Source organism: Pseudophryne corroboree, chromosome 5 (genome assembly GCF_028390025.1).
Source record: "Pseudophryne corroboree isolate aPseCor3 chromosome 5, aPseCor3.hap2, whole genome shotgun sequence".
Lineage (NCBI taxonomy): Eukaryota > Metazoa > Chordata > Amphibia > Anura > Myobatrachidae > Pseudophryne > Pseudophryne corroboree.
The window spans coordinates 654,357,725-654,385,147 of NC_086448.1; the positions used below are offsets into that span (position 1 = coordinate 654,357,725).

General features: G+C 45.7%; 1 protein-coding gene across 2 annotated transcripts in view; it reads right to left on the reverse strand.

Annotated features, from left to right (window-relative positions):
* LOC134928209 (ethanolaminephosphotransferase 1-like) overlaps nucleotides 1–27,423 on the reverse strand; it is a 185,348-nt gene that overhangs the window by 73,194 nt on the left and 84,731 nt on the right. For both annotated transcript variants that reach the window (XR_010177854.1, XM_063923685.1), the window contains exon 3: nucleotides 17,192–17,300. Coding sequence is in view for 1 of the 2 variants with exons in the window: in XM_063923685.1 (XP_063779755.1) it covers nucleotides 17,192–17,300 (109 nt within the window). In the remaining variant the exon portion in view is untranslated. The remainder of the gene's footprint in view (nucleotides 1–17,191; nucleotides 17,301–27,423) is intronic.

The window sequence follows — 27,423 nt, forward strand, 5'->3', positions numbered from 1 at the left end:
ATCCAGTTTGCGGACACAGGACAGACCTGGGATGCATGACCAGGTCAACCCTTTCACAACGAGCTAGGACCCAGGCACGCTGCCTTTCCCGGCAATAATCCAGGTTCTCAGATCAGTGTGAAAGGGGTATAATTGACATGTACATCAGCACTGTACTTCCCTATTCTAAAGGAAGGTGCGGGAGATGGCAGATTTTTTGGGTAGTCCCCCAAACATCTGAAAGATTGGGTGCATATCCCACATTTCTCTCCCCTTCCTAAGGAAGTAGACAGAATGGGGAGGTAATATTGGGAATCATGGGCCTGTATTGTTGTGGTGGGTGATCTAAAATAATAGAAATTGCCTCATTATGTGTAGAACCTGATCCTGCCCCCTAAGTGGTCATCTACATCTCCTCTCCAGCCTTCTCCCAAAGCGGAGAAGCATAAAGTTGGCACGTATGATTAACACACCTTTAATGTACTTGAACTATGTTAATAAGACCCATTGCAATCCTTCTTCCTTCTCTACAGAGGAGTGATGCATCAAAGGGTATTTTGTGATCAAACCTTTGAAAATGCCATTTTTGGAGGTTTGGCTGCTTTCTGCATATGCACCAAGCTTTGTAATGTAACCTTGGACCTAGTGGGTAACACCATCTGGGTAACTTCAACTTTAGATGGCGTTACCCATAGAAGTCTCTTTGCTTCTTTTTTCACGTTTTGCACTGAGAGGGAATTAATCGGATGCCTCCCTGCACCCCCTGCAGAAGGACTCCTGGATCACAAACCCGGAAGTCCCCACACCATAAAAGATAGTTCTTATCAGGAGAGCTGATCTTTACTTAAATCTTCATGCATACAGTGTTACAAAACGACGACATGCATGCGATCATTGGCAGGATGCATCACATTCAAAATGCATTCCGCCCCAGATGTGGGAAGGCGCAGGTCAGCAGTGATGCAAGTAGACTGAAATTCTTAGTGGTACTGCACATGAACATCTCCCCCGTCCATCTGTGCTCCACTGAGATATACTAGCAAGCATTTGCCCCAATCTACAGCTGTCCTGGGGCCCCTGCTGGGGCACCTGCTCTCCCCGTCTCTTGGTCCCTCTGATTATATGCTTAACCGTTAGAGCGTAACATTTTTCATATTCCATTAGTATAACTGCTCTCAACGGGATCCGGTCTCTAGGTCGACAGTAACTAGGTCGACACTATCTAGGTCGACCACTATTGGTCGACAGTAACTAGGTCGACATGGTCTCTAGGTCGACATGTTCTAGGTCGACATGGTCTCTAGGTCGACAGGGTCTCTAGGTCGACAGGTCAAAAGGTCGACATGAGGTTTTCACAATTTTTTTCTTTTTTTTTAACCTTTTCATACTTAACGATCCACGTGGACTACAATTGGAACGGTAATCTGTGCAGAGTGAAGCGGTAGCGGAGCGAGGCACCTTGCCCTAAACATGGCAAGCGAAGCGAGCCATGCGAGGGGACATGGTGCACTAATTGGGGTTCCCGGTCACTCGACGAAGAAAACGACACCAAAAAAATATAAAAAACTCATGTCGACCTTTTGACCTGTCACCTAGACCATGTCAACCTAAAGACCCTGTCGACCTAGAGACCCTGTCGACCTAGAGACCATGTCGATCAATAGTGGTCGACCTAGTTACTATCTACCTTCCATACCACACCCGCTGTCAACTTGGCCGGCCATCTCTATCGCTGCAGTATGTGTTCTGATCCCATCTGTCCTAGGATGGGGTGCAGGATTCTTAATCAGAGGGCCCACCAATAATTACACGAGCACTCCAGTGGGAGAGTCCAACACTATGCAACCGCACCATTCACTAACAAGGCATTGCTTCAACATGACCGTACAGGCCAGGCACAGCCTGCCCCAGCACAAAGCACTCAATAGGTGATTAGTCCATGTGCCTCTCTGCCATATGGCTAAGGAAGCCCATGGGTGGAAGATAAAGTGGTGCGGTTTATCAGCAAATAATTTATTAAAGGTACAGCATATAGGGGGTCATTACGACCCGATCACTCGCTGCAGTTTATCGCAGCGCAGCGTTCGGGATGGAACTGCACCGTCACCGCAGTGCGCCAGTGCATGCCAGACGGCCGAAGGCCGTCGTTGCTTAGCAATCGACTCTGAGGCAGAGGCAGTCGCTGGGCGGGAGGGAACTGGACGGCGGCGTTAAGCCGTCATTTAGGGGGCGCGGTCCGGCCAACGCAGGCATGGCTGGACCATTGGGAGGATGGGCCGCAGCAGCTGCGTAACGTCACACGCAGCCGCTGCGACCCGGGCAGCAAGGAGGTTCTACCGGCCAGCCACTGGAGCTGCGCTGGCCGGGGGTTACTCCTGAAATGCAAAAGCATCGCCGCTGTGCGATGCTTTTGCATTTCTGCAAGGGGGGGGCAGCACTGACATACAGGGCAGACTAGCCCTGTGCTGGGCGTCCCCCCGCATGTCTGAGTGCCTGATCGTAGCTCTACTAAATTTAGCACAGCTACGATCAACTCGGAATGTCCCCCATAGCCCTAAAACACCTTATTTACACCTTAACAAGTCAGGGAATCACAAATATTAGTACGTGCAAATATCATGTAAGTGCACCGTTAAAAAAGTGTATTTTATTCTTAGATTCGGAACTACTCTTAATGAGCCTCTGTATTAGTGCATGATTCTAGAAATTCTGATTTTAATCTAATTTCTTTCTTTTCCTATCTTTCTTACAGAATCTTTACCAGTGAGTGGGAGGGAGAAAGATGTCCCTGCTGCATTCACTTTGAGGATAGGAATCTAAAGCTAATTACACAACTCAAACTTGGGATGGTCAATGAAAGAACTATGATGGTCATTCCGAGTTGTTCGCTCGTTGCCGTTTTTCGTAACGGAGCGATTAGGTAGAAAATACGCATGCGCATCGTACACAGCACGCATGCGCTTAGTTATTTAACACAAAACTTAGTAGATTTACACAAGCTAGAGCGACGTTTTTTCAACGCTCGAGTGTTCGTAGTGTGATTGACAGGAAGTGGGTGTTTCTGGGCGGCAACATGGCGTTTTCAGGGAGTGTGCTAAAAAACACAGGCGTGCCAGGTAAAAACGCAGGAGTGGCTGGAGAAACGGGGGAGTGGCTGGCCGAACGCAGGGCGTGTTTGTGACGTCAAACCAGGAACTAAACGGACCGAGCTGATTGCAATCTAGGAGCAGGTCTGGAGCTACTCACAAACTGCAAATAATAATGTTTTAGTAGCAGTTCTGCTAATCTTTCGTTCGCTATTCTGCTAAGGTAAGGTACACTCCCAGAGGGCGGCGGCCTAGCGTGTGCAATGCTGCTAAAAGCAGCTAGCGAGCGAACAACTCGGAATGAGGGCCAATGACAGAATACACAACAAATGTGAAAGACGACAATTAAAATATATTTTGGGATTAATTTTAGAACGATACAGGTGCTAAGGATTGGCTAGGTTTCTTTAACTATAGTTCTACGTTAATAAAAATCATGAAAGGGTAACCAATATAAATGGGGGGGAAAAAAAAGAAAATACAATGATTCCACTGAGTACCATTCCTTGCTGGAATAACTTCTGATACTTGAAATAAAGTGGGACTTCTACTCCAAATGTGTAATCATGGAGACAAACTTGCAATGTTTCCATGGCAACAGATGTTGCTAAGGAATTTAAGTTATTCACAACATACAGTAGCTGCTAACGTCAAGCCAAACAGGATTTAGGCCAATTGTCCTATTTCAAGTGTCAGGAGTTATTCCAGTAACCTGTGGTAGATAAATATTACATGAGAATGTCAAAACTTGATACGTGTCCTTTGAAGTTTTTAAGATCTCCTGTAAAAAGGTATATTTTGTGTACAGACAACAAAGGCCCATGCTTAGCACATCAAGATGACACTCAGCCTGCCAACTCATTTTCCTGACCCACCATAGTCTGATCATTTCCACAGGCCATGTCATTGACAAACAGCTAGCCTCTGCGATACTCTGACTCTTCAACCATTGTTTATAGTTTACAACTAAACTAGAATAAACCACACTCATTCAGTGGTTTAGTCGCCCACTATCCACTGTCCTATGTAGTCACCTATGTTCATCATATGGTAGCATCACCAATACGGAACACATATATTAAGACTTGCCTGGTTTTTCTGGTAGACAAAACTCCCATGAGAGATGGCCTTTATCTTCTTAAAGTAACCAAAATTAACTAAACCACAGCAGTCCTACCTCTACGTTGGTATAAAGCAATGGAAACAAGCATGAACATATGCCCATATCACAGTTAAAACAAAGTGAGAGGAATGGAATGTAAAATCCATGCTGTAACTGTCCGTATCTCTCCATCCCAATAGTGAGTGGCCATAGTATATGCATATATATTATCTCATCTATCATAGTGAAGCATCTCTGTCACTATAGAGACTTGAGATGGATCAAACCTCCTAAAGAGGACAAATAGGAAAGTTGCCCATCGCAACCAATCAGTTTATAGCTATAATTTTATAGAATGTACTTGATACATGTTAGCTAGAATCTAAGGGATTCCTATGGGCAACTTCTCTACTCCTTACCTTAGATGGCTTGATGCATCCCCCCAAAGTGGCTTCAACAGTCAATTATCAGCAGATGAATAATTTGGATTATGAAAATAACATAGTCCATCCAGCTGATACTAGATGAGCAGAAGGAGCAGGTACACACCCTAACCTTACTGCATAGCAAGCAAATACAGTGGTAGATGCTCAATTAGCTTAGCGATATCATTCAGGTGCTTGAAAGGGAGGGGTATTTCTAAGCAAGAAAAAAAAACACATTTTGTCTCCCCCAGCACCCGGAATGATAGCAGTAACCAGATATAAATCATATTCAATATCTAAGAATTCAGAGATCTCGGTTACATATATCTGCGCAAATGTATGTGTAAGCCCCCAAGCTGCGTCAAGGCCTCTCTGTATATATATGTTGGGGGTCCCTAGCGCTATATCTAGGTGCAGGACGTGGCACACAAAAAAAAGTCAGCATAAGTCAGACAGCCCAGGGCAGTATTCCAGTGAAAAAACTATAATGTTAATAGATTAGTGTTTACGAAGCCGAAGCTATAGAGAAAGTGATACAAAAATCAGATGTAATTAAAATAAGAAATAGTGTTAAAGAAATTAGTATGTGATAAGTGTTAATGTAAGGGTATGCCACACTAAAGCCATCCAGCTCTGCCAATCCAGGGGCACCACATCCCACACCTCCACAACCCCAATCTGGGTCTATGTTTAACCAGCAAGGAGCCACATGATAATGGCTCCCTGCTACAATATATCTAAGCTAAGAGCTACCCACCTTGGAGCAACCCCATAATGCTCCATCTGGCATGTCAGGACCTGCATCTCCTCCTAAGGCAAGCTCCTCTCTGCCTCTCACAACAAGCAAATATAGTGGTGGATGCTAAATTAGCTTAGTGATATAATTCAGGTGCTTGAAAGGGAGGGGTATTTCTAAGCAAGAAATAAAAACACATTTTGTCTCCCCCAGCACCCGGAATGATAGCAGTAACCAGATATAAATCATATTCAATATCTAAGAATTCAGAGATCTCGGTTACATATATCTGCGCAAATGTATGTGTAAGCCCCCAAGCTGCGTCAAGGGCTCTCTGTATATATATGTTGGGGGTCCCTAGCGCTATATCTAGGTGCAGGACGTGGCACACAAAAAAAAGTCAGCATAAGTCAGACAGCCCAGGGCAGTATTCCAGTGAAAAAACTATAATGTTAATAGATTAGTGTTTACGAAGCCGAAGCTATAGAGAAAGTGATACAAAAATCAGATGTAATTAAAATAAGAAATAGTGTTAAAGAAATTAGTATGTGATAAGTGTTAATGTAAGGGTATGCCACACTAAAGCCATCCAGCTCTGCCAATCCAGGGGCACCACATCCCACACCTCCACAACCCCAATCTGGGTCTATGTTTAACCAGCAAGGAGCCACATGATAATGGCTCCCTGCTACAATATATCTAAGCTAAGAGCTACCCACCTTGGAGCAACCCCATAATGCTCCATCTGGCATGTCAGGACCTGCATCTCCTCCTAAGGCAAGCTCCTCTCTGCCTCTCACAACAAGCAAATATAGTGGTGGATGCTAAATTAGCTTAGTGATATAATTCAGGTGCTTGAAAGGGAGGGGTATTTCTAAGCAAGAAAAAAAATACATTTTATTTCCCCCAGCAGCCTGAATGATAGCAGTAACCAGATATAAATCCCATACAATATCTTAGAATTCAGAGATCTCGGTTACATATATCTGCGCAAATGTATGTGTAAGCCCCCAAGCCGCATGAAGGCCTCTCTGTGTATATATATTGGGGTTCCGTAGCGCTATATCTAGGTGCAGGGTGGGGCACCCAAAAAAAGCTATAGAGAAAGTGATACAAAAATCAGGGTGCTGGGGGAAACAAAATGTGTTTTTTTTCTTGCTTAGAAATACCCCTCCCTTTTAAGCACCTGATTTATCACTAAGCTAATTGAGCATCCACCACTATATTTGCTTGTTGTGAGAGGCAGAGAAGAGCTTGCATTAGGAGGAGATGCAGGTCCTGACATGCCATATGGAGCATTATGGGGTTGCTCCAAGGTGGGTAGCTCTTAGTTTAGATATATTGTAGCAGGGAGCCATTATCATGTGGCTCCTTGCTGGTTAAACATAGACCCAGATTGGGGTTGTGGATGTGTGGGATGTGGTGCCCCTGAATTGGCAGAGCTGGATGGCTTTAGTGTGGCATTCCCTTACATTAACACTTATCACATACTAATTTGTTTAACACTATTACTTATTTTAATTACATCTGATTTTTGTATCACTTTCTCTATAGCTTCGGCTACTTAAACACTAATCTATTAACATTATAGTTTTTTCACTGGTATGCTGCCCTGGGTTGTCTGGCTTATGCTGATTTTTTTTTATTTTTTGGGGGGTTCCACGCCCTGCACCTAGATATAGCGCTAAGGACCCCCAATATATATACAGAGAGGCCTTGACGCGGCTTGCACAGATATACAGTATGTAGCCGAGATCTCTGAATTCTAAGATAGTGTATGGGATTTATATCTGGTTTCTGCTATCATTCAGGGTGCTGGGGGAAACAAAATGTGTTTTTTTTTCTTGCTTACTGCATAGCATGCAGAATTTTTATATGTTCTTAATAGAGGCATTTAGCAAAATCAAATATATGACATCATGGAAAAAAAAAACGTCCCAGGAATCATAAGATTGCAAAAGAAATAGAACAGACTGTTTAAATTACAATAACTAAAGTGAGATGGTGTAAGAAAGAAAGACATGTTGCTTTCATCATCTATTACAGGAACATACAGCATGTTATTAATTCAAGGAAAAATTATAAACTTATTCCAACTATACCTTCAGAAAATTGCTGACATTGGAGATAGTAAAGCGTTGCTCGTAATTGTGCCCCAAAGGTGAGGTGCAAATTGCATCCACTAAATAAGGGCGCAATTGAGACCATTTGCAACATAGCAACTACTAAAAAATGTGTCTGTGAGAAACAGAAGCAAATGAGAAACTCAAACATATGTCACATATACTTACTGTACGTCCCGTTTCTCCAAACGATTAATTTTCTGTGCAAGGAATACATTTAGTATTCTTCATCAACTGAACTTCAAACATCCAGTTAATGCACAAGAACAAGTCTCCAGGGACGTATTAAGTGAGGAGGGGGCTCATGTGCAGTCTGTCTGGGCCCCCTCCTCTCTAGCCGACAGCACAGTAGACTGAGCATTAGGGTCACTGGTAGACCCTAGTGCTGGGCAAGAGTTTAGTGAGCATGCATAAGTCTTTGGGGAAATGGCATGGTGGCAATTTAGCCGCCAATTCTCCTACTTCCCATGACAAAACTCTGGAAAATGGTCATTTTTGCAGCACTGCTGCAGGACTCCACAGGGGTAACTACTGAAGAAATGGGTGCAAGGTGTGCAGTGTGGGCCTGCACCCATTATAGATACGCCACTGCAAGTCTTTGTCTCGTGTATGGCGAAAAAGAATGTTGCTTAAATGCACATAGGGGGTCATTAATTTAGCACAGCTACGATCGTTAACTCAGACATGCGGGGGGACGCCCAGCACAGGGCTAGTCCGCCCCGCATGTCAGTGCCGCCCCCCCCCCCATCCCGCACAAATACAAAAGCATCGCACAGAGGCGATGCCTTTGTATTTGAGGAGTAACTCCCGGCCAGCGCAGCTCCTGTGGCTGGCCGGGAGTTGCTCGTCGCTCCCGCTGGCCGCAGCGCCTGCGTGACATGTCACGCAGCCGCCGCGGCCCGCCCCCCCCCCAATGGTCCGGCCACGCCTGCGTTGGCCGGACCGCTTTCCCTAAACGGCGGCTTAACGCCGCCGTTCAGCCCCCTCCCGCCTAGCGACCGCCTCTGTCTCAGAGACAATCGCTAGGTAACGAAAGTTGCCATGCGCCGGCACACTGCGGCGCCGGCGCATGCGCAGTTCCGACCCGATCGCTGCGCTGCTACAAACTGCAGCAAGTGATCGGGTCGGAATGACCCCCATAGTGAGAATATATGCTGCAGTGACATAGAAAGTACCAATCAGCATTAGCAAAGCATTTGCAATCAAAAATTATTGGTCAGTGCCAGCGATCATTATTATCTGCTATATCCATCTACTTCTGACCACCTGCAAATAATACAGCTTTCCAAACTGAATATGCAACAGTGCTGCTGTCTATGTGGTTTCAGCTCATATTGGCAGGGCCGGTGCAATGTTTCTTAACACCCTAGGCAAATCTTTGGTGTAAACCCCCCCGTTCCCCCCCACCCCACACCCTCACATACTCAGCCCATCAGGTGAAAAAGTGCAGGGGAGGCATCTTGTTAGTTTCACAGCCACCGCTTGATAAATGTGAGTTAGTGTCACACCCATAGGTGTGCGCAGGGGGGGTGCCTGGTGCGCACAGGCACCCCCTAATGTCTGGCACCCCAATCTCAGATGCCTGATGCAGCGATCGCCGAACAGGCTTATTACTGTCCCTTCTGCGCTGCACCCTGTCAGGATGCCACTGCCACCGGCTTTCAAACTCCTGGCTCCACCTCCATGTACAAAAACAGTGTGATGTGATTACGTCATGCTGCTCGCACGCACACCTGCCACACGCCCACCTCTATCCTTCTATGCTATGCCAACGCCAGCCACTGATGAGGAGCAGCATGCAGCCAGAGTTCCTCTTAGGAAGACAAATTAAATACTGGCAGACGGTCGGCAGCAGCATTGACACGTCACTTGTTTTTCCATCAGCAGCAGCACTAGTCTGCAACTGTCAGTGTCAGTGAGTGACTGACTTGTAAGTAAGCTGCTGCAGCTTGCAGGGAAAAGAGAGGGGGAGCCAGACCAGGCTGAGGAGGAGCACTGTATTTGCAGTGAGTGCCATCAGGGGTGTTTATTTGGTGCACACCACAACATCTCACAATGTATCTGCTTTATTAGGATTGGTACAAGGGTAGATATTTTATATTGCGTTGACCGTCAATAGATGGTGCTAGACACACCCCTCCGACGGTGCACCCCCTAATAAAATGTGCTGCGCACGCCTATGGTCACACCATTAGAATTTGATGGCAGATAATAGCCACATGGTCCTTGCAGTCTGCCCTTTAGGGTTAAGGGCCAAAGTATTAGGTTTAGGTTTGAATTAGGGGTAGGGTATTATGATTAGTTTATTGGATTGGGTTAGGAAATTAGGGATAGAGTATTAGGGTTGTTTTAGAGGTTTGGGTTAGGGTATTAGGGTTAGTTTGGGAGATGGCGTTAGGGTATTATGGTTGGTTTAAAAGTTTGGGATTATTTCTCAAAAGTGACACAGTACAGTCAATCAAGCTGACGTTTCGGTCCCTTAAAGCACCTTAATTATGGCAGAACCTCCATCTCCAAAGAAAAGTAGAAAATAACCTGTCTCCATACTTTTTGCCTGAAATAGAGAAGCCCACAATAATTATTAATAACACTTGATGTTGGTGTAGGACAAACCAGAAGTGGCACTGTTTAAAATGCCTTAATAGAATTCTCACTTATATAAATAGGCAACTCAATATCTATATAACATACAGTGGCCATAAACATTTACCACCATGGATAGGGGCCCTCATTCCGAGTTGATCGCTCGCTAGCTACTTTAGCAGCCGTGCAAACGCATAGTCGCCGCCCAGGGGGGAGTGTATTTTCGCTTTGCAAGTGTGCGAACGCCTGTGCAGCCGCGCTCTGCAAAAACAGTTTGTGCAGTTTCTGAGTAGGTCTGAACTCACTCAGCCCTTGCGATCACTTCAGTCTTTTTGGTCCCGGAATTGGCGTCAGACACCCGCCCTGCAAACGCTTGGACACGCCTGCTTTTTTCCAAACACTCCCAGAAAACGGTCAGTTGACACCCATAAACGCCTTCTTCCTGTCAATCTCCTTGCGATCCACTGTGCAAATGGATTCTTCGTCAATCCATCGCTCAGCAACGATCCGCTTTGTACCCGTACGACACTCCTGCACATTGCGGTGCATACGCATGCGCAGTAGTTACCTGATCGCTGCGCTGCGAAAAACGTCAGTGAGCGAACAACTCGGAATGACCCCTAGGTACTATGCATGCCACTCAATCCACAGACAGCAGCCCCACAGCTCTGGACAAACTATGGCTCTCATAATCACAGAGGGCTGTGTGGAACGCATAAGCACACGACAGGACACTTAACCAATGCAGTGTGACGACTGCTCTGTGCTGTGTTCCACCCACATCTGCAGTGGAACACAATCACATGTATATAAGCGGCTAATTAACAGACCATACCAGCCAAGTATTCAAATCTATTCTGTCATCTCTAAATGCACTACTTTTTTCTACATATATTAAAAAATACCACGAACAGAGCCGGCCCTAGGTATAGGCAAACTAGGCAATTGCCTAGGGCATCTGGTATGCCTAGGGGCATCAGCAGCTTCTGCTGATTAAAATGATATGTGGCATGCCTATATTCTGTGTGTAGCATTTCATACGCAGATACAGCCACAGTCGCACACAGTATATAGGCATGCCACATATCATATTAATCAGCAGAAGCTGCTTGTGCATCCTAGCCACATAGCAATGCAAATAAGATGCATTTTCATAAAAAATAGGCACCCGACGTTAGCAGAGCTGCCAGTTGACTCACGTTGGGAACTACATGTGTCATTATGTGTATAAGGGCATTAATAATGTGTAACATATGTGTAAGGGGCACTATGTGTGTTATTATGTGTATAAGGGCACTAATAATGTGCAGCATATGTGTAAGGCCAAATGTGCACACTGTTCTTATTTAAATTACAGGGGGTTGGAAAACAAAAATAAGGACTGCTATGGGTGGGGGGGGGGTGATGGTGCTGGGAAAGGGGTGCAGGGTCAGAGGCGGAACTAGCGGTGGTGCTAGGGGGCACCAGCCAAAATCTTGCCTAGGGCATCATATTGGTTAGGGCCGGCTCTGACCACGAACATTTACATGTGGGCTTTTCCACAAAATACATACAGGCAGATGTATCTGGTTTTTGCCAGTTCTAACAATACTGTATATCACTGAAAATTTACATACATGAAAAACAGACAATGTAGAAAACATACAGCCAACCAAAGATTAAGAGGCCCATTTATCAAATAATATTTGCGGCTATATATTCCAAAAACAGACGGTTAGTCACAAATATTAAGTATCCCTGGAATGTATAAAGGAGGGATCACAGCAGGTATCGGAGATACCTGCTGCGATCCCTCCATTGCCGCCCACAGCCGCATCCCCCATAGGTTTCTATAGGGGATACGATGCTGCCCGATGTATCAGTACCAATATTGTTCCCCGCAGCTACCGCAATCTTTTGATTGTGGTAGCCCATTGTAGCGTATGTCCTACGGATCACAGAAAGAAGTTCTGGCTGGGTTCCCTGGAACCCTCCACTGGAAATGGCATCAGTGCATCTCGGTCACGTGTGACCGTGCATGCACAGGACCCCCGGCAGCCCGCAGAGCACATCGCAGGGACGGGATCCTTTCGGAGCCCCTGTCTCTGCAGGTGGCGGGTGATACATTAACCCGATAGGATCGAACATTGCATTGCGATCCTGGGCAGTAAGATCCTGCCCAGATCACATTCACTAAGCAATCCATGATAAATGGGCCACTTGAAACATAGAATTTGATGGCAGGTAAGAACCATTTGGCCCATCTAGTCTGCCCCTTAGGGCCCCTACACACTTATAGATCTAAATGAACGATATGAACGTTCTCGTTCATTAATGAACGAGAACTCATTCATGTCTTTCAGTGTGTAGGCACCAGTGATGCCGGCTCGTTTACACATGCATGCCAATATGGACAATCTCATCCATATTAGCATGCAGGGCTATGGGGTCGGGTGACGGGGGAGTGAAGAAACTTTACTCCCCCTGTCACCCCCCCTTCCTGCCGCCGGGTCGTCTGTCGGCTGTAACGGCCAACGGGCATCTCGGCTGCCAATCGCCTAGTGTGTAGGGCCTATAACTCCTTTAGCATATATGTACCTTGTTTATTAAATAGTGTTTACAAACAATGAAATCAGTGTCAAAGATTATGGACGCAGATACTATACTATAATTTTGTTATGTTGAATTCAATGTTCTTTTAAACTAAGCGTCACTACTTAAAATGAACTTATCAAATCATGTCTATTGTGAACTGATAAATGAAAGAGCCAACAGGAGCCCAACCGCGGGGGGAGGGGTGGAATAAGGGAGGGAGTGGTCTAGATGCAAGCGCACAATAGAGTGGGGGGGAGCGAGTGACAAGAGGGAGCCAAATTGCGGGTGGGGGGGAGCAATTAACATTATGCGGCATGCGGGAGACCAATAGAGGGGAGCAGGTAACATAAGGGAAGCCGGGAGCCCAAACACGGGGGGGGGGGGGGGGAGCAGGTAACATGAAGCGGCATGTGGGAGCCCAATAACGGAGAGGGGAGCGGGTAACTTATGGGAGGCCAGGAGCGGCCCGGGGAGCCCAATCGCGGGGAAATGCGGGAGAAAAATAGAGGAGTGGGGGCGGAGCGGGTGACAAGAGAAAGACAAAACGCGAGTGGGTGGGGGGGAGCAATTAACATTATGTGGCACGCGGGAGCCCAATAAAGGAAGGGGGAGCAGGTAACATACGGGAAGCCGGGAGCCCAATCGCGCGCGCGGGGGGGGGGGGGGAGAGCGGGTAACATGAGAGCGTCATGCGGGAGCCCAATAATGGAGTGGGGAGCAGGCAACATACGGGAAGCCGGGAGCCCAATCGCGCACGGGGGGGGGGGGGGGGAAATATGCGGGTAACATGAAGCGGCATGCGGGAGCCCATAAACGGAGAGGGGAGCAGGTAACTTATGGGAGGCCAGGAGCGGCCCGGGGAGCCCAATCGCGGGGAAAAGCGGGAGAAAAATAGAGGAGGGGGGGCGGAGCGGGTGACAAGAGAAAGACAAAACGCGAGTGGGTGGGGGGGAGCAATTAACATTATGCGGCACGCGGGAGCCCAATAAAGGAAGGGGGAGCAGGTAACATACGGGAAGCCGGGAGCCCAATCGCGCGCGCGAGAGGGGGGGGGGAGCGGGTAACATGAAGCGGCAGGCGGGAGCCCAATAATGGAGTGGGGAGCAGGTAACATACGGGAAGCCGGGAGCCCAATCGCGCGTGGGGGGGGGGGGGGGGGAGAATATGCGGGTAACATGAAGCGGCATGCGGGAGCCCATAAACGGAGAGGGGAGCAGGTAACTTATGGGAGGCCAGGAGCGGCCTGGGAGCCCAATCGCGGGGAAATGCACATGCGGTAGTGTCTGACTAGTAGGTGGCAGGTGCTGTCATAACGCGGGACGGCAATATGCCGAGTGCTAGCGTGGAGTTGGGGGGCGACAGGATTGCAGAGAGATGATAGGAATGAACAGTCAGTCAGTGTTTAGTATCACATTCACTCACGTTATACACAGACTCAGTCTCAGTGGTGGCTGGGCTGCGACGACATCCCTGGCTGCTCCTCGTCTCTTAAAGAAGAGGAGCTTTGCTGAGCTGAGACAATGGAATAATGAAGAGAGAATCCTCTCATCGCCGGTGTGTGGTGCCGCCCTCCAGTGGCCGTCGCCCATAGGCAGCTGCCTAAAGCTGCCTAGTGGTGGCGCCGGCCCTGCGTATTGGGGCAGATGTATAAACCTGGAGAAGGCATAAGGAAGTGATAAACCAGTGATAAGTGCAAGGTGATAAAGGCACCAGCCAATCAGCTCCAATATGTAAATAAACAGTTAGGAGCTGAATGGCTGGTGCGTTTATCACCTTGCACTTATCACTGGTTTATCACTTCCTTATGCCTTCTCCAGGTTCATACATCTGCCTTATTGAACTTGTTAGAACATCCCTGTCCCACCTATACAGGTGCAAGCAAACACAAGTGGCTGTATCATGCAAATGTCAAGCAATATACCGTATGTATCAGATTCTCAGTTTGTGTTGTTCTCTGCACTGGTGCTGCAGGGCATGACTGATTTATACTGAAGTGTATGAAACTAGGGGGCAGATGTATTAATCTGGAGAAGGGATAAAGAAGTGATAAACCAGTGATAAGCGTAAAGGTGATAACGCACCAGCCAATCATTACGGATTTGAAAAATGACAGGAGCTGACTGGCTGGTGCGTTATCACCTTGCACTTATCACTGCTTTATCACTTCTTTATCCTTTCTCCAGGCTTAATACATTTACTCCTAGGAGGCTAAATGATGCTTCTCCTCACTGAACAAATGAGAACATAGCAATACTAGGCTAAGGTACAAAGGTATGCTAAATGGCAGTGGCAGACACAAGGTATGCTGACTGGCAGTGGTAGCTACACTACTAGAGTCTAGAAGCCTGAGTGCTTATATAATGAACAGTCAGTTAACACATCAGAGACAGGTGTATCTTCTGTGCAAATGAACAACTTGTAACAGTCAATGGCAGCAGCTCTGTACACAGGTAATTGCAGATAGTATTGCAGACTGCATGCAGGAGGCTATAGAATAGCAGACTGTAGTTGGAAATGCAGGTAGTAGCACACTGGTGTATAGGAGTGCTGGTTATAACAAGGATACGTGGAGTTGAATCCTGCTGCAGCAAGGAGAGCGCTGAACACAGAACTGAATGCAAGCAGAGATAATAGAAGAACTTTGTATAACACCAGAGAGGAATTGGAACAGCAGGAAGCTCAGGAGAGAGACAACTGCTTCTAACACAGGGATCAGGAGTAGCTTGAACACTAGTTGTACTGGCAATGAGCAGGTGTCAGGGAATGGTTTAAATAGGGTGTTCTACATCAGGATTGGACACTGGAATTATGTGTGTAGCAAAGACAAGCTGAATGGCTGTAGTACTGCCAGCAAGCCTCAGGCAATATGGCAGAGCCCATACCGTGCCAGACCGTAATAACAAGCGCATACTGAGATGACTGGCCAGTGGAAACATGGCAGCTAGTAAATCGGCAGTGCCGGGTGTGGTAAGAGGGTCTGAGTACCCGTCGTGTGACAATATGCTATGCCAACTGTGACATTACTCCCTAAGCATCATTATTTAATTATTATTAACTTAATTATTACTTTAACCAAAAAAGAAAATGCTCTGCAACAGAGGCTACCTCAACCAGGTTACCAACAGAAAGACTTGTACTCAAACAGCAATAGAAAAGTCTATACCAAAGAGATATCAATTCAACATAGAATATTTAGGGGCTAGTGCCGGGCAGAACTTTTACCAAACTGTGTAGCGCAAAATCTGCAAAATATGTTCTGCAAATGCACATATACTTGAATGTGACACTAGTGCTTGCTTTATCTGAATAACAAACACAATAAAAGTTTCTTCTTCTGTTGTGTTCTGATGTATATGGGTAACCATAATGTCCTGTGGCAGCGCCCCCAAACACAATTCAGTAAATACGGGGTTTAAAACATATTATTTTGATTTAATAATTTTGCTAATGCAGTAGTTCTCCCCTTCCCGTTTTCCTGGAAATTGTATCTTTCAGGGAGGGAGAGGTCAGGGAACTGTGTGTATACAAATGGTGGGCCCTCCAATGATGCATTAGTGCAAATACATTCTGATACCCATGATGACAGTCGCTTATGATTGTGTACACAATAAGAATATTTTTATTTATTGTAATCAAAATTATAGTAATAGTAATTAGGTCTTTCAAACTCAGCATAAGCTCCACAATGTGACACAGAACAAACACACTAAAGTTTTTTCTACACAGCATAAAATATTCTATGGTGTTGATGAGTTTTCAGAACAAGAATGATGTCAGTATTTGCAAAGGATAGGAGGAGTTGAATGGAGTTCTTTACATAAGCAACCAGTGTACCTACAGCAGAGTTAAATAACATTTCATTTTGTGCTAATGAAATAAGAGTTGAGATAATTTATGAGGGTGTGCATTGTAATGCATAATGGTATCAGCTGGGATCAGTCTATATAACTGTTTCATGTTTTCACCACGTCTGAACTGACAGATTGGACCTTGCCCAGTACTTTTAAAGGGAGACATTTTGCTCCTTCATGGCTGTAAGGCAAAGAAACACATCTCTAGATAGATTGGGTACGCCCAATGTTAGAAGCACGGAACTGATATCTCCTCTCTCATGATCAATTTAAGACATAAATAATATTTTAGGAGAAAAATGAAAATACTAATTTAATAAAAGCGTGGGGCTAAAGTGTCAGGAGGGTGGAAGTGATATTATGCTATGCTAAGTGCACGACTTCAGGTTTTGCTCACCTGCCTGCACCTCCCTCTTCTAGTATGAGGAGACACCTTCTGAGAGTAGAGACATATCATTACAGGTTGAGTATCCCTTATCCAAAATTCAAAATCCCACATTTTTGGGTCCCCTACTGAGATAATGACATATATATTATATATTATGTGTATATACAGATATGTTATATAGATATATAATATATACATATATGTGTCATTATCTCAGTAGGGGAACCAAAAATGTGGGATTTTGAATTTGGATGAGGGATACTCAACCTGTATTATTATTATTGTTGTTATTATTATTATTATTATTATTATTATTATTACATATTGTGAAAATGGGGTCTTACCTGATGCCGTGTAGTCCCAATCATAGAAGGACATTAGAAGATAATTAATCAAAATTAGCAAAAATCCACAGAAAGTCAACATATTTGGAGCAATCCAAAGAGGCACTATCTAGAAAAAACCAAACACATTTATTATTTAACAGCTGTGGGATTAGGCAGTCACATCTCAGATTTGCGACTGAGTGTTTTTTTGTTATTGTTTCAGAGCAAGCACTGATTGTTTTCACAGGAGTATAGGTACGCTTAACTTAGGGGGTAATTCTGACCTCATCGCACGCTGCCGTTCATCGCAGCACAGCGATCAGGTCAGAAGTGCGCATGCGGCGGCCCATGGCTGACAGCCGACGGCTGTCGTTGCCTAGCGATCACCTCTGCCTAACTGACAGGCAGAGGCGGTAGCTGGGCGGGCGGGGGCGGCACGGCACAGCTTGGCCGCCGTTTTGTTGGCACGGTCCGGTCAACGCAGGCGTGGCCGGACCATGCGGGGGTCAGGCTGCAGCGGCTGCGTGACCTCACACGCAGCCGCTGCGACCCGGGAAGAGTCGAGTAGCTCCCGGTCAGCACGCAAAAATTGCGCTGGCTGGGAGCTACTCCTGACGTGCAAAAGCATCGCCGCTGTGCTCGCCGTCCCCCCACATGTCAGGTCTGAATTAGGCCCCTAGTTCAATTTGGGACCAGATTTATAGAGGTACGCTGATCTAAGTCCAATTCAGGACCACAATTACAGTACAGGTTGAGTATCCCATTACCGCTATCCCTGCCGCATGAACTCACACACTGATATTCATCAGTCCATTTTTTAACTATTTTCAAGGAGACTATAGGCTAAATGTAATAGGGTGCAATTTCGGTAAACATGCGTTTTGTACCGCAAATTTGCATGTTTTCCGAAAATCGCAAATGTAATAAATTGCAAGTTTTTAACATATACCTAAAATTGCAAGTGAAAAATCGCATCCAGATGTTTTCCCATTGAAAACAATGTAAATCGCAGATGTAATAGCATGCGATTTTTTCACTTGCACACAAAACCTTACCAAAAATCGCCAGAATAATAGACCAGGTTTAGACTGGCGATTTTTGGAGAAGCATGCACAGATCAGTGTGATCCGTGCATGCTTCTGTCTGTAAAAGTAAAGAAAGTGTTAAAATACATTTCTGTGGTCTGGATGGCACAGTCCTGAGCTGGTTCAAATCATTTCTCACAGGCAGGTCACAGAGAGTATCTTCTGGATTATACTCATCACCACCAGTGCCATTGCCATGTGGTGTCCTACAAGGTTCTACACTATCCCCCATGCTTTTTGCAGTATACATGCTCCCATTGGGCGAAATAATCAGGCGCCATGGCCTGGTCTACCACTGCTATGCAGATGATACACAACTGTACTTGTCCTTTGCTCCGGGCACTGATAACCCAATAGCAACCCTAAATGGCTGTCTAGCTGAACTACAGGAGTGGATGAGCGCCAGTTGGCTGCGACTGAACCCGGATAAAACAGAGGTCCTTTTGATACGACCGCAACATCAAAGGACAAGACTGCAGCATAGCCAACCAACTGGACTTACACTGGGGGATTCAGAATTACAGACCAGTGATCGTGTGCGGAATCTTGGCGTTGTCCTGGATGGTGGCTTGACACTTAAACATCAGATATCAGCCACAATCAAATCCTCATTCTTTCACCTGAGGAACACAGCCAGAATCAAGCACTTAATTCCCTCAGATGATCTGCCAAAAGTCATACATGCATTTGTATCATCTCGATTAGACTACTGTAATGCCCTCTACCTTGGTCTCCCAGCAAAAGAATTGCACAGCTTACAGCTGGTGCAAAACACAGCTGCCAGGCTGTTAACCAACCAGCCCTGTTCTATCCACATAACACCCATCCTCTACTCCCTTCACTGGCTGCCTGTAAGATGGCGAATCATCTTCAAGATTGGCTTACTGAGTTTCAAAGCACTACATGACCAGGGCCCAAGGTACCTGAAGCAGCTTCTGACCCCATACTGCCCTGCTCGATTCCTGCGATCTGTAGATGAAGGACTTTTAGCAGTACCTAGAATCTCCCGTAATTCATCTGGGGGTCGAGCTTTTAGTCATGCGGCTCCGACTCTATGGAACTCACTTCCCCATACAGTGTGAGAGGCCCCAACTATAGAATCCTTCAAAAGTAGACTCAAGACTTTCCTGTTTACTCAAGCATTTCCATAATGTCCTTTTTAGTATCTTCATGCTTCTGTAGTTTTTGAAAATGTACTTCATTATTTTCTGTACTATATTATGCTATGTATCTGTTAAGCGCCGTGAGTCCTATTGGAGAAAGAGCGCTATATAAATAAAATTAATAAATTATTATTTTTATTTTTATTATTTTTATTATAATTTTTTTTTTTTTTAAACGACATGCAGGTCCCCCCCAAAAGCATAGCCAGCCACGGGCTCTTTGAGCCGGTCCTAGATGCAAAAATACAGGGGGGAAAAACTTGATTGGGGGTTCCCTGTATTTAAACAACCAGCACCGGACTCTTGGACCGGTCCTGGTTCCAAAATTCGAGGGACAAAAGAAGTAGGGGTTCCCTGTATTTTTTAAACCAGCACCGGGCTCCATTAGCCAGGGAGGTGATGCTGGGGACACTTTTATATAGGTCCCTGCAGCCAAAGCATCACTTCCCCCAACTAGTCACCCCTGGCCGGGGTTTCCTAGGGGAGTGGTGACCCCTAAAATATAGGGGTCCCCCCCTCCAGGCACCCAAGGGCCAGGTATGAAGCCCGGGGCTGTCCCCTCCATCTGTGGGCTATGGATGGAGGGCTGATAGACTTGAAAGTGTTAAAATTATTATTGTCTTTTGCTGTGGAACTACAAGTCCCAGCAAGCCTCCCCAGCATGCTGGTACTTTGAGAATCACAAGTACCAGCATGCAGGGTTGTACCCTATCAACATAGAGCCAATCAGGAAGCTGCTGCAGCGGCAGCAGCTCCTGATTGGCTGGCGGGACCCTCTATTGATATTACTATTGGTTTGCACATACACTTCTACATGTTTGTTGGTTCGGGTGAATGCATTTTTTATTTTTATTTTTTAACTCCTGGGATGCCTACATGGATTGAAGAGGACAGACCTACACAGGATTTTTGGTCAGGGGCTGGCTGGGCAGGGGGGCAGGGTGCCATCTGCCCCACAGGCCAGTGCAATTTAAGGGTTCCAGGGCAACTGTTGCATTGCATTCCCTGTGAAAAGCTGGGCCATATGCTTGAATCTGCCCCACAGGCTGAAAGTTGCCAGCCATCCCCTGTTTTTGGTGAGTATATTTTTTGTTAAAACAGGTACCCTAATGGATTCTAGTTGGACAAGGGGACGTGAATAGCGGCGTGGGATGTAGGTATGTGTGAGTGTGTAAATAAACTTTTACTTTTATGGTGTGTGTGTGTCTTGTCTTTTTTTGGGTATTTCTTTTGGTGTGGAACTACAGATGCCAGTGGGCCCCGTTAATTCCCTGCATGCTGGTACTTGTGGTTCTCCAAGTACCAGCATGCGGGGAGGCTTGTTGGGACTTGTAGTTTCACAGCAAAAGACAATAATCATTTTAACACTTTTAAGTCTATCAGCCCTCCATCCATAGCCCACGGATGGAGGGGACAGCCCCGGGCTTCATCCCTGTCCCTTGGGTGCCTGGTGGGGGGGACCCCTTTATTATAGGGGTACTCATTCCCCCAGGGAACCCCAGCCGGGGGTGCCTAGTTGGGGGGAGTGATACTTTGGCTGCAGGGACCTATATAAAAGTGTCACCCGGCTGCGGCATCACCTTCCTGGCTAATGGAGCCCAGTGCTGGTTTCAAAAATACAGGGGACCCCTACTTCTTTTGTCCCTCGTATTTTTGGAACCAGGACCGGTCCAAGAGTCCGGTGCTGGTTGTTTAAATACAGGGAACCCCCAATCAATTTTTTCCCTGTATTTTTGCAACCAGGACCGGCTGGTTATGCTCGTAATTTTTTTTACATTTTTAACACTTTCTTTACGTTCACAGAAAGATGCATGTATGGATCTCACTGATCAGTGCATGCTTCTAAGTACTAAAAAAAGACCAAAAACCGCATGTTTTTATTACTAGAAATCACATATTTCCTTTACTAAAAACGCCATAAATCACATGTGAATTCTATTTTAATCTTAAAATTCGCTCCCTATTACATTTGTGATTTCTAGTAAAAAATCGTAAGTTACAAACGAGCGATTTGGTACGATTTTTTTAGACACCTCAAAAATCGCACCCTATTACTGTATATCTAGCCCTATCTCTTAATTGCTTAATTAAAAGTTACGTTTTATATTTCTAACATTACCAATTCATACAAATTAACTTGATTTCTTCTTAAGAGTGCGCCAAACAAGGAAGTCCTCTCTTTTCTCTTTGTGTGTATTTTAGCTATAGGACTGGGGGTAATTCAGAGTTGATTGCAACAGCAAATTTGTTAGCAGTTGGGCAAAACCATGGGGGGGGGGTCATTCCGAGTTGATCGCTCGCTGCCAATTTTCGCAGCGCAGCGATCAGGTGAAAAAACAGCATTTCTGCAAATGCGTATGACCCGCAATGCGCATGCGCGACGTACGGGTACAAAGCCCTTTGTGGTTGTGCTCAGGTTCTAGCAAAGTTTTCCTTTGCACTGGCGGCCGCTTGAAGACTGACAGGATGGGGGCATTTCTGGGTGTCAACTGACCGTTTTCAGGGAGTGTTTGCAAAAACGCAGGCGTGTCCGAAAAAATGCAGGCGTGGCTGGGCGTTCGCTAGGCGGGTGTTTGACGTCAAATCCGGACATGAATAGGCTGAAGTTATCGCAAGCGCTGAGTAGGTTCAGAGCTACTCAGGAACTGCACAACTGTTTTTGCAGAGCTCGGCTGCACATGCGTTCACACTTCTGCTAAGCAAAAATACACTCCCCAGTGGGCGGCGGCATAGTGTTTGCACGGCTGCTAAAACTAGCTAGCGAGCGATCAACTCGGAATGACCCCCCCATGTTCACTGCAGGTGTGGCAGATATAACATGTGCAGAGAGAGTTAGATTTGGGTGGGTTATATTGTTTCTGTGCAGGGTAAATACTGGCTGCTTTATTTTTACACTGCAATTTAGATTTCAGTTTGGACACACCCCATCCAAATCTAACTCTCTCTGCACATGTTATATCTGCCCACCCCTGCAGTGCACATGGTTTTGCCCAACTGCTAACAAATTTGCTGCTGTGAACAACTCTGAATTAGGCCCTATGTTATATATTTTAATAACTGGGAAGTTGCTTCCTTTTGATTTATTGATGGACAAAAGGCAAAGAGAGGGTTCCTATATGCCAGACAAAGGCTTAGTACCTGACAGGGATACAAGCTGTAACCCCCACTCCCCTTCCACCCCTACACGCATGTACTCTACATGAGCCAGCACAAAGTGGTTTTGAATGAAGAACAACTCTTCTGTGTTCAAGAGTCATCCTAATGCATCATTTCCCTGTAGCTATATTGTGACTTGGGTTGGCTCTGTAACTGACTTTCTTCTGTAAAGACTCCTGATATATTAGCATTTTGTCTTGACCGTATTACGGCTCCATTCATCCTGTCAACTACAGATTGTGGAATTTTGACAATGTCGACATTTCATATGTTAATATTCTTTCAATGTCAACTCTTTCCAGGTGTTGACATTTCTGGTGTTGACATTTTAACCATGTTGGCATGAATGTTGACCTTCTGCCACAGGACATTGTTTTGAGGAGAGCAACTAGAGAGGTATAAACAGCAGATCTACTCTTACCTCTCACATAATCATTTATCACATAAATAAAAAAAGTGAGTTGTGCTGTAACTGGGTGACCCGGTGCCCTGTGCGGGCACATCCCCCTGAGCACACGATATTAAGTGGAGGAGGCTGGTCCGCCATTGCCAGGAATTACAGCATGCTGCGGGAGAGCTGTATATTAGATTGTGCTTACCTCCCAACATGTCCTATCTCAGGAGGGACAAAATGCTCTCTACCTGGACTTCCCTCTTAATATATGATTGATGTCACCTGCGTTGAACTATTTATCTGATAAGAAAGGTGTTTCAACACAGGTGTTTGCAATCATAAATTAAGAAGGAAGTCCAGGTAGAGAGCGTTATGTTCCTCCTGGAATGGGCCATGGTGGGAGGTAAATATTGTGTATATTACATTTAAACCAATGGCAAAGACAACTCAAACAACCTTAAAATACACATAGAAAAATAATTTCTCTTGTCACATGCAAGAATAGCATCAGCCTCTGTACTACTTACACACTGGGACAGGACTCAGGAGGACTGTGTGTGTGTGTGTGTCTTTATCTCTAGACTCAAATGGTTTAGTTCCATTAAAGTTTACACAGGACTCAGACACCCAGGCAGGGAGTAGGCGAAGCTGGGATCCCTGTGTCACTTACAGCTCTCTCTCCCACCTTCTAGCTCTCCTCTGGTCAGAAAGCTCCATCTGTAGCTCATGAAACATGATATTCCTGTGTCTCTGCCTGCACTGCATACTGTCTTGCTCGCATTCTTGCTCTCGCATTAAGAGGGAAAGCTAGTGATATCAGTGTGCTTTGGCTGGGGGGCCCGGGGTACAGTATGCCCTGCATCCCCCCCTTAATCTGACTATATCATACTACTGTAGCACAAAGACCAACAGCACAAATACAAATATGAATTACATATGTATGAGTTGAACAAAAAAGCATAAGACTTATAGGCCCTACACACTGGCCGATATTCTTCAAAGATATGAACGATCTCGTTCATTATTGAATGAGATAACGTTCATATCTTTGAGTGTGGAGTCACCAGCGATGGGGACTCTTTTGTCAGGCAATGCAGGGAGTTCCACAGATGGAGAGCAGCATGGAAGTTATCTTGGAGAACGGGTAAAGGGGAACTTATAAATGAAGAGGAAAGACAGAAGTGGAATGAAGAGTCTGAGCTGTAGACATAAGACAAGGTAATTTATTTATTTAGGGAAAATGTTCTTGGGAGCTTTGGAAGTGAAGATGAGCAGATTAGTTTGAACTGAATTCTGGAGGGAGTGGGAAGACAGTGAGGGTTTTACAGACGATCAGCAGCTGATGAGCAGTATTATAGAAATATAAGTCTTGCCACTGCATTCAAGAATCAAGGTGTGTTATATTGAGGGGAGGGCCAGCTAAAAGGGGGAAGTTACAGTGACTAAGGTGGGAAACAAGTGAATTAACCAGGGTATTGGTTACTTGCTGAACTTAAACAAACCTGCTTAGATCACTGACCCTTGTTTATGTGCACTTTTCTTAATCTGTTCCTCAGACTCTGAAAACATCTGAGGGCACAAATGTAACTGGACTTTTGCACTTAGGTCTGAATTACTGTATGTCAAGTTAAATGATACAGGGCCTGAGGCACAGTACTATTCTCCACTATATTGAGCATGCCATGACCACTATCAGGAAAAGTCAGAATGTGAAGGGAAAGCAAGAACTAACAGAAAAAGGAAGAAAAACAGGATGGTGGTGGAAGGACAGAAGTGACATGTGGAGTAGGTAAATCATGCAGAGCCGGCCCTAGACATAGGCAAACTAGGCAAATGCCTAGGGCATTCGGTGTGCCTAGGGGCACAAGCAAGTTCTGCTGATTAAAATGATATGTGGCATGCCTATATTCTGTGTGTGACTGCGGCTGTATCTGCATATGAAATGCTGTGCTACAGTGGAAATCACTGTAATGTAGCATTTTGTTTGCAGATACAGTCACAGTCATACACAGAATATAGGCATGCCGCATATCATTTTAATCAGCAAAAGCTGCTTGTGCAATCTAGCCACATAGTATTGCAAATAAGATGCATTTTCATCAAAAAAGGTCTGTGCACCGAATGTGCACACTTTTCCTATTTAAAATATACTGTAGGGGGTGGGAACACAAAAACAAGGACTGCTATGGGTGAGGAGTGATCGTGCTGGGAAAGGGGTGCTGGGTCAGAGGCGGAACTAGCGGCGGTGCTAGGAGGCACCAGCCAAAATCTTGCCTAGGGCATCATATCAGGTAGGGCTGGCTCTGGGTGAATGTCATTGGATTGGGACAGGGTGGCCCCGGTTAGGACTCCCATGCGACTTGGTTTTCTGAGTACAGCTCCTTTATATACTGAAAATCTTTAATGGACTGTGGGTGTCATTTAAATGTGGTTGGAGATGCTGCATCCGTACTAAAGAACCGATTATCGGTACTTTGCACATGTGCAGGACCTGTTCTGCACATGTGCGAACGGGTCCTGCAACGACAGATGTAGGATTGGGGACTGGGAGAGGGCAGTGGTGGCTTCTGGGGGTAATTCAGAGTTGATCGCAGCAGCAGCAAATTTGTTAGCAGTTGGGCAAAACTGTGGGGGTAATTCAGACCTGATCGTAGCAGCAAATTTGTTAGCAGTTGGGCAAAACTGTGGGGGTAATTCAGACCTGATCGTAGCAGCAAATTTGTTAGCAGTTGGGCAAAACTGTGGGGGTGATTCAGACCTGATCGTAGCAGCATATTTGTTAGCAGTTGGGCAACACCATGTGCAGGTCTGAATTACCCCCGTGTGCACTGCAGGTGTGGCAGATATAACATTTGCAGAGAGAGTTAGATTTGGGTGGGTTATATTGTTTCTCTGCAGGGTAAACACTGGCTGCTTTATTTTTACACTGCAATTTAGATTTCAGTTTGAACACACCCCACCCAAATCTAACTCTCTCTGCACATGTTAAATCTGCCCCAACTGCAGTGCACATGGTTTTGCCCAACTGCTAACAAATTTGCTGCTGCGATCAACTCTGAATTAGGCCCTCTGTTTCTCCAAATGGAGGCGTGTCGCCGCATGGCAGGGAGGGAAGAGGCCAGGATCTACATCAGAGGAATTTTCTTGGTCTCTAGGTGGCAGCTATGGCGGCCAGCTTGCGCGACCCCATGGATCATGCTGATGGCCAATGGTGTAGGAGATTATTATTATTATTATTATTATTATTATCCTTTATTTATATGGCGCCACAAGGGTTCCGCAGTGCTCAATTACAGAGTACATATGCACATAATCAAAACAGGAAAACAGTGACTTACAGTTGATGACAATTTAGGACAAGTACATGGTAACTAACCATAACTACACCAGTAAATGACAGAGAAGTTCCAGGTGGCCCAAAAACTGCTTGATTTGGGCAGTTGAGGATTATTAAAGTAAAAAAAGGATAAGCACATGAGGGAAGAGGGCCCTACTCATGAGAGCTTACAATCTAAGGGGAGGGGTAGACAGACCGGGGTGACACAGATGGGGTACATAGAGAGCGTAGAACAGAGGGTTAGGATGAGATTTGGCTTGGTTTGGTAAAGAAATGGTTCTTAAGAGCCCGTTTGAAGTTTTGTAGAGAGGTGGAGAGTCTGAGGGGGAGAGGTAAAGAATTCCAGAGGAAGGGAGCAGCACGTGAAAAATCTTGGAGATAGGAGTGGGAGGAAGTAATCACAAGACAGGAGAGCCGGCGTGCATTAGCAGAGCGAAGAGGACGGGTGGGAGAGTAAAGGGAGATAAGGTCAGAGATGTAAATGGGAGAGGAGTGGGTGAGTGCTTTGTAAGTGAGAGTGAGAAGTTTGAATTGGATTCTGAAAGGGAAGGGAAGCCAGTGAAGGGCTTGTAGGAGAGGGGAGGTGGACGTAGTGCGTTTGGTGAGGAAGATAAGCCGGGCAGCAGCATTGAGGATAGATTGGAGTGGAGAGAGGTAATTGTCAGGGAGGCCAGTTAGGAGGAGATTACAGTAGTCCAGTCTGGAAATAATCAGTGAGTGAATAATGATCTTAGTGGCATCCTGGGTGAGAAACGGTCTGATCCTGGAAATGTTTTTGAGATGAAAATGACAGGTTTGTGAGAGGTGCTGAATGTGTGGTTTGAAGGAGAGGGAGGAGTCAAGGATTACACCAAGACAGCGTACTTGGGGGCTAGAGGAGATAGTCGTGCCATCAATGGATAATTAAATTGTGGGAGGTGAGGTTGTGCGGGAGGGTGGGAAGATGATCAGCTCGGTCTTAGACATGTTGAGTTTAAGAAAGCGCTGGGACATCGAGGAAGAGATAGCAGAAAGACAGTTAGAGGCACGAGTGAGGAGAGCCATGGAGAGATCAGGGGAGGAGAGGTAGATTTGAGTGTCGTCAGCATAGAGGTGATACTGGAAATTAAAAGAAC